Source organism: Oncorhynchus kisutch, linkage group LG2, assembly GCF_002021735.2.
Source record: "Oncorhynchus kisutch isolate 150728-3 linkage group LG2, Okis_V2, whole genome shotgun sequence".
NCBI classification, from domain to species: domain Eukaryota; kingdom Metazoa; phylum Chordata; class Actinopteri; order Salmoniformes; family Salmonidae; genus Oncorhynchus; species Oncorhynchus kisutch.
In genome coordinates, this window is record NC_034175.2 from 79,268,404 (window position 1) to 79,275,903 (window position 7,500).

Sequence of the window (7,500 nt, forward strand, 5' to 3'; positions counted from 1 at the left end):
GAAAACCTTTGGAATGAATTGGAATGCAGACTGTAAGCCAGGCCTAATCACTCATCAACTGTGCCCAACCTCACTAATGCTCTTGTGACTGAATAGAAGCAAGTCCCCACAGCAATGTTCCAACATCTAGTGGAAAGCCTTCCCAGAAGAGTGGAGGCTGTTATAGCAGCAATGGATGGGGGGTGGGGGGGGGAGGTGCAACTCCATAATTAACTGACATGATATTGGAATGAGATGTTGGATGCGCACTTGTCCACATACTCTGTGTGTGTTGTCAGTCTGTTCATCTCACTCGGTGATACCCGGTAGTACTTGGTCTTATGGGTCCATTTAACCCTGTGCTCTGGTCATTAGTAGCAACATCTAGACAACAAGGCCTTCATTCCTAACGTCTACGTCACAGAACAGGATCAGATCAATGGATGAGCTCCCAGAGAATCCCCTCAGGCCACCAGCTTGTCTCCCTCCTACAAAACACAGACAGGAGAGATGATACAGGACACAATGGAATATTCATTAGACAACAATGTAAGAGACAGACTGACATCTATTTGCATCAATGATCACTTCTATCATGGAACAATTCTGTCACCACAGAACACTTCTGTCATCACGGAACACTTCTGTCATCACGGCATACTTACGTCATCGCGGAACACTTCTGTCATCACGGAACACTTCTGTCATCACGGAACACTTCTGTCATCATGGAACACTTCTGTCATCACGGAACACTTCTGTCTCCACGGAACACTGCTGTCATCATGGAACACTTCTGTCATCACGGAACACTTCTGTCATCACGGAACACTTCTGTCATCACGGAACACTTCTGTCATCACGGAACACTTCTGTCATCATGAAGTGTTTTGAGAGTCTAGTTATTAAGGATCATATCACCTATACCTTTACCTGACAACCCTTAGACTCACTTCAATTTGCTTAACGGCCCAATAGATCCATAGACGATGCATTCGCCATTGCACTGCACACGGCCCTATCCCATCTGTACAAGAGGAATACCTATGTAGGAATGCTGTTCATTGACTACAGCTCAGCATTTAATGCCAGAGTACCCTCCAAGCTCATCTTTAAGCTCAGCACCCTGGCCTAAACCTAAATATGGAATAAAATGTGATTTGATTTGAACAGTTCCCCAGTAAATCCAGAGAAGCCTGCTGGGTTCCTCTCTAGGTTTCTTCCTGACCACTGTGCTTCTGCTTCCGTGTCCATCCTGGGATTCTGTAAAAGCACTTTGTGAAAACCCTTGATGCAAAAAAGAAATGCATTTGATTGATTGACTGATTGAATGGTTGTTGTTTCAGGTTCAGACTGCTCCCGTAACTTCACCAGTCAGAACGGGATCATTGAGTCTCCGGGGTTCCCTGATAAATACCCTCATAACCTGGAGTGTTCCTTTATTATCATCATGCCCCCGGCCATGGACTTGACCCTGACCTTCCTGACCTTTGACCTGGAGAATGACCCCCTGCCCGGGGGAGAGGGAGACTGCAAGTACGACTGGCTGGAGGTCTGGGACGGTCTGCCACAAGGTGAGTGTACTGGACGGCCACACACAAAACAGGAAGGGAGTACTTCTATCTAGGTAGAGAGAGAGAGAGAGAGAGAGAGAGAGAGAGAGAGAGAGAGAGAGAGAGAGAGCGAGAGTAAGAGAGAGGGAGAGAGAGAGAGACAGAGAGAGAGATATAGAGTAAGAGAGAGGGAGAGAGAGAGAGTAAGACAGAGATAGAGAGTAAGGGAGAGATAGAGTAAGAGAGAGAGAGACAGAGATAGAGAGAGAGAGAGAGAGAGAGAGAAGAGAGAGAGAGAGAGGAGAGGAGAGAGAGAGAGAGAGAGAGAGAGAGAGAGAGAGAGAGAGAGAGAGAGAGATATAGAGTAAGAGAGAGGGAGAGAGAGAGAGTAAGACAGAGATAGAGAGAGAGAGAGAGAGAGAGAGACAGACAGAGAGAGAGACAGAGAGAGAGACAGAGAGAGAGAGAGAGAGAGAGAGATACAGAAGAGATATAGAGTAAGAGAGAGGGAGAGAGAGTAAGTCAAGATAGAGAGAGAGAGAAGAGAGAAGAGAGAGATAGATAGAGAGAGAGAGATAGAGAGACAACAGAGAGAGATACAGAGAGAGAGAGAGAGAGAGAGAGACAGAGAGAGAGAGATATAGAGTAAGAGAGAGGGAGAGAGACAGAGAGAGAGACAGAGAGAGAGAGAGACAGAGAGACAGAGAGAGAGATATAGAGTAAGAGAGAGGGAGAGAGAGAGTAAGAGAGAGATAGAGAGTAAGGGAGAGATAGAGTAAGAGAGAGAGAGACAGAGAGAGAGAGAGAGAGAGAGAGAGTGTAAAGAGAGAGAGAGACAGAGATAGAGAGTAAGAGAGAGAGAGAGAGAGTAAGAGAGAGAGAGTACCACATACTGGGCTGATATGGTATGATCTGGGCTGGTATGATACTGGGCTGATATGGTATGATCTGGGCTGGTATGATACTGGGCTGATACTGGGCTGGTATGGTATGATACTGGGCTGATATGGTATGATCTGGGCTGGTATGATCCTGGGCTGGTATGGTATGATATGGTATGATCTGGGCTGGTATGGTATGATACTGGGCTGATATGGTATGATACTGGGCTGGTATGGTATGACACTGGGCTGATATGGTATGATACTGGCCTGATACTGGGCTGATATGGTATGATACTGGGCTGGTATGGTATGATACTGGGCTGATATGGTATGATACTGGGCTGATACTGGGCTGTTATGGTATGATACTGGGCTGGTATGGTATGATCTGGGAGTGAGAAAGAGGCTGTGAGCTGCAAGATGAATGTATTATCCCATAGACATGCCCCCTGATGCCCCCTAATGCCCCATGATGCCCCCTAAGCCCCCCCACACCCCCCTACAGCCACAGAGTCCTAAATCACACAAAACACAAAGTCCAGGAATTAAGAGTTGTTAGAAAAGAGAATTAGTGGAGAGGTAGAAGGAATGACTTGGTCCTGGGGATCAAAGGAACGGACGGAGTGAAAGAAAGAGTTTCTAATCTGTAGACGGAAGAGGAAGAGGAAGAGGAAGAGGAGGACTGGCAGAAAACGAGAGAACGGAGTGAGAAAGAACACCTCGCCTCTCATTAAAGCCCCTTGTTCATGTGGCGTTAGGATAGAGAGATGGAAGGAGGATGAAGGGATGGAGGAGAAATGTTGCTAATACATCCATCCTTTCCCCAGTGGGACCTATTTCGCCTGCCCTGTCTTCTGAGAAATCCCAGGCCTAAGCTAGGGCTCGCCTCTATTGTCAATAAAACAGGATTATCTTATTACTAACTAACTTCCTGGCTGAGAATTCCTCATGATTAATAGTAAAGTCTGTTGTTTATGGGGTGCTGAGGCTAGGCAGGGACTACTGATGTTGGCTAGTGTGTTATGTTCTGATGAGCTATATTTCATGTTATTTTATATTTTGTATGCTATGCTTCTAATGACCGTCTCTTGGGTTGTGCATGTGTTTGCAGTGGGTCCTCTGATAGGACGTTACTGTGGAACTAAGATCCCTCCTGAGATGACGTCGTCTACAGGTATCCTGTCTCTGTCCTTCCACACGGACATGGCCGTGGCCAAAGACGGCTTCTCTGCTCGCTACAACATGACACACAAAGAGGTCAGCGACAGTAAGTACCGGACCAGTCAGTACCTGAGGGAGATCTGTCTGTTTTTATTTTCTATTGGACCTTCAGAAAGGAGTGTCCTTATTCTGCAGTTTCATTTTCCTGATGTCCCCATTTTTCACATAAACAAGAAAGTGTGTGTTGGTGGGTGTTGGTGTGTGTTGGTGGGTGTTGGTGGGTGTTGGTGTGTGTTGGTGGGTGTTGGTGCCTGTTGGTGAGGGTGGGTGGGTGTTGGTGCCTGTTGGTGAGGGTGGGTGGGTGTTGGTGAGTGTTGGTGCGTGTTGGTGGGTGTTGGTGCGTGTTGGTGGGTGTTGGTGAGGGTTGGTGGGTGTTGGTGCGTGTTGGTGTGTGTTGGTGGGTGTTGGTGGGTGTTGGTGCGTGTTGGTGGGTGTGTTTGTAGGTGTTGGTGTGTGTTGGTGGGTGTTGGTGCCTGTTGGTGAGGGTGGGTGGGTGTTGGTGCCTGTTGGTGAGGGTGGGTGGGTGTTGGTGCGTGTTGGTGTGTGTTGGTGGGTGTTGGTGCATGTTGGTGGGTGTTGGTGAGGGTTGGTGGGTGTTGGTGCGTGTTGGTGTGTGTTGGTGGGTGTTGGTGGGTGTTGGTGCCTGTTGGTGCCTGTTGGTGCGTGTTGGTGCGTGTTGGTGGGGTGTGGTGCGTGTTGGTGCGTGTTGGTGGGTGTTGGTGACTGTTGGTGAGGGTGGGTGGGTGTTGGTGCGTGTTGGTGCGTGTTGGTGCGTGTTGGTGGGTGTTGGTGCGTGTTGGTGGGTGTTGGGTGACTGTTGGTGAGGGTGGGTGGGTGGGTGTTGGTGCGTGTTGGTGCGTGTTGGTGGGTGTTGGTGCCTGTTGGTGAGGGTGGGTGGGTGTTGGTGCGTGTTGGTGGGTGTTGGTGGGTGTTGGTACGTGTTGGTTCGTGTTGGTGGGTGTTGGTGAGGGTTGTTGGGTGTTGGTGAGGGTTGGTGGGTGTTGGTGCGTGTTGATGGGTGTTGGTGCCTGTTGGTGAGTGTGATGCGTGTTGGTGCGTGTTGGTGAGTGTGGTGCATGTTGGTGCGTGTTGGTGAGTGTGGTGCGTGCGGTGCCTGTTGGTGCCTGTTGATGCGTTTGGTGCCTGTTGGTGCATGTTAGTGCAGGTGGTGTGTGTGGTGTGCGTTGGTGCCTGTTGGTGTGTGTTGGTGCCTATTGGTGCATGCTGGTGCCTGTGGGTGGGTGTTGGTGCCTGTTGGTGGGTGTTGGTGCCTGTTGGTGGGTGTTGGTGGGTGTTGGTGCCTGTTGGTGGGTGTTGGTGCATGTTGGTGCGTGTTGGTGGGTGTTGATGCCTGTTGGTGCGTGTTGGTGGGTGTTGGTGGGTGTTGGTGCGTGTTGGTGGGTGTTGGTGAGGGTTGGTGGTTGTTGGTGGGTGTTGGTGCGTGTTGATGGGTGTTGGTGCCTGTTGTTGAGTGTTGGTAAGTGTGATGTGTGTTGGTGCGTGTTGGTGAGTGTGGTGCGTGTTGGTGAGTGTTGGTGCGTGTTGGTGCGTGTTGGTGAGTGTGGTGCGTGTTGGTGAGTGTGGTGCGTGTGGCGCGAGTGGTGTGTGTGGTGCGTGTGGTGCCTGTTGGTATGTCCGGCGCATGTTGGTGCCTATTGGTACATGATGGTGCCTGCTGGTGTATTGGTGCCTGTTGGTGCCTGGCGGTACCTGTTGGTGTCCGTTGGTGCCTGTTGGTGCCTGTTGGCGCCTGTGGGTGTGCCGGCACATGTGGGTGTGTTGGTGCATGTTGGTGCCTGTTGGTGCCTGCTGGTGCCTGTTGGTGCCTGTTGGTGTGCTGGTGCCTGTTGGTGCCTGTTGGTGTGTTGGTGCGTGTTGGTGGGTGTTGGTGCGTGTTGGTTAAGCCTCCTCTCTTCAGGTCTTTATTTAACTGTCCACCTCTATCAATCAAATCATGTATTGATCCCTGTCTCTCCTCCCCCAGCTTTCCATTGCAGTAACGCGTTAGGTCTGGAGTCAGGGAAGATCTCTGACGACCAGATCACTGCCTCCTCATCCTTTTACGACAACACCTGGTTGCCACGGCAAGCCCGTCTTAACAACAATAACAACGCGTGGACCCCAAACGAGGACAGCAGCAAAGAGTTCATCCAGGTGAGATGGCAGGCTAAACCTCCATGTTAAATCACTATGGTAAACCTCCATGTTAAATCACTATGGTAAACCTCCATGTTAAATCACTATGGTGAACCTCCATGTTAAACCACTATGGTAAACCTCCATGTTAAATCACTATGGTAAACCTCCATGTTAAATCACTATGGTAAACCTCCATGTTAAATCACTATGGTGAACCTCCATGTTAAATCACTATGGTAAACCTCCATGTTAAATCACTATGGTAAATCTCCACTCCATGTTAAATCACTATGGTAAACCTCCATGTTAAATCACTATGGTAACCTCCATGTTAATCACTATGGTAAACCTCCATGTTAAATCACTATGGTAAACCTCCATGTTAAATCACTATGGTAAATCTCCATGTTAAATCACTATGGTAAACCTCCATGTTAAATCACTATGGTAAACCTCCATGTTAAATCACTATGGTGAACCTCCATGTTAAATCACTATGGTAAACCTCCATGTTAAATCACTATGGTAAACCTCCATGTTAAATCACTATGGTAAACCTCCATGTTAAATGGTAAACCTCCATGTTAAATCACTATGGTAAACCTCCATGTTAAATGGTAAACTCCATGTTAAATGACTATGGTAAACCTCGAGACACTGTTTCCTGTCTGTATGCCATCTCCCAGGCATTGGGCTGTCTGAGTTATGACCAGCCTATCACAACCATGAGAGGATTTTGTGTGTGTGTGTGTGTGTGTGTGTGGGTGTGTGCGTGTGTGTGTGTGTGACCCCACTGCGACAGAAAGACAGACAGGGATCTAAATCGGGGTGGCCTGCTCTCTGCCAGGGGATGAAGAACCATTCTCAAGGTGTACATCACCACAATGTGCCTCTGATTGAATCCCAGCCAGTGTCTCTGGACACTTTCAGATGAGCCAGCTCCTATTTGGGATCTCTTTGTGGATAGTGGCCAGTGGCCAGGGCTCGGTGGCAGTCTGTGGAAGTCTGTGGCAGTCTGTGGAAGTCTGTGGCAGTCTTTGGAAGTTGGTGGCAGTCTGTGGAAGTCTGTGGCAGTCTGTGGCAGTCTGTGATAGTCTGTGGAAGTCTGTGGCAGTCTGTGGCCGTCTGTGGCAGTCTGTGGCAGTCTGTGGAAGTCTGTGGAAGTCTGTGGAAGTCTGTGGCAATCTGTGGCAGTCTGTGGCAGTCTGTGGAAGTCTGTGGCAGTCTGTGGAAGTCTGTGGAAGTCTGTCAGTGCAAAGGGGAAGGAAACAATAATGTTCTGTTATAATCTCCACCCGGCACAGCCAGAAGAGGACTGGCCACCCCACATAGCCTGGTTCCTCTCTAGGTTTCTTCCTAGGTATTGGCCTTTCTAGGGAGTTTTTCCTAGCCACCGTACTTCTACACCTGCATTGCTTGCTGTTTGGGGTTTTAGGCTGGGTTTCTGTACAGCACTTTGAGATATCAGCTGATGTACGAAGGGCTATATAAATAAATTTGATTTGATTTGATTTGAAACACTCACTCTCTAAACAAGGTTCATGAATTGAGGAGCAGACTGAAGTGAAAAGGAAATTCAGCAATTCTTGGAGGGCAATAAAAGTTGCTTAGCCAACCTGGTTTTAGCCTTTGCTGTGGTAGTCTATGGTAGGCCCTGTGTTCCTTTTCCACCTCTTTCTCCTCATCTTCTTCCTTCTCCTTCTCCTTCCTCCCATCTTTTGGGA

At 48.8% G+C, this 7,500-nt stretch overlaps 1 protein-coding gene across 1 annotated transcript in view; it reads left to right on the plus strand.

Annotated features, from left to right (window-relative positions):
• Nucleotides 1-7,500, plus strand: part of LOC109885032 (neuropilin-2) — a 331,344-nt gene that overhangs the window by 113,539 nt on the left and 210,305 nt on the right. Inside the window, 3 exon segments of the mRNA XM_031801847.1 lie at nucleotides 1,326-1,553; nucleotides 3,528-3,683; nucleotides 5,622-5,791. Coding sequence (XP_031657707.1) covers nucleotides 1,326-1,553; nucleotides 3,528-3,683; nucleotides 5,622-5,791 — 554 coding nt within the window.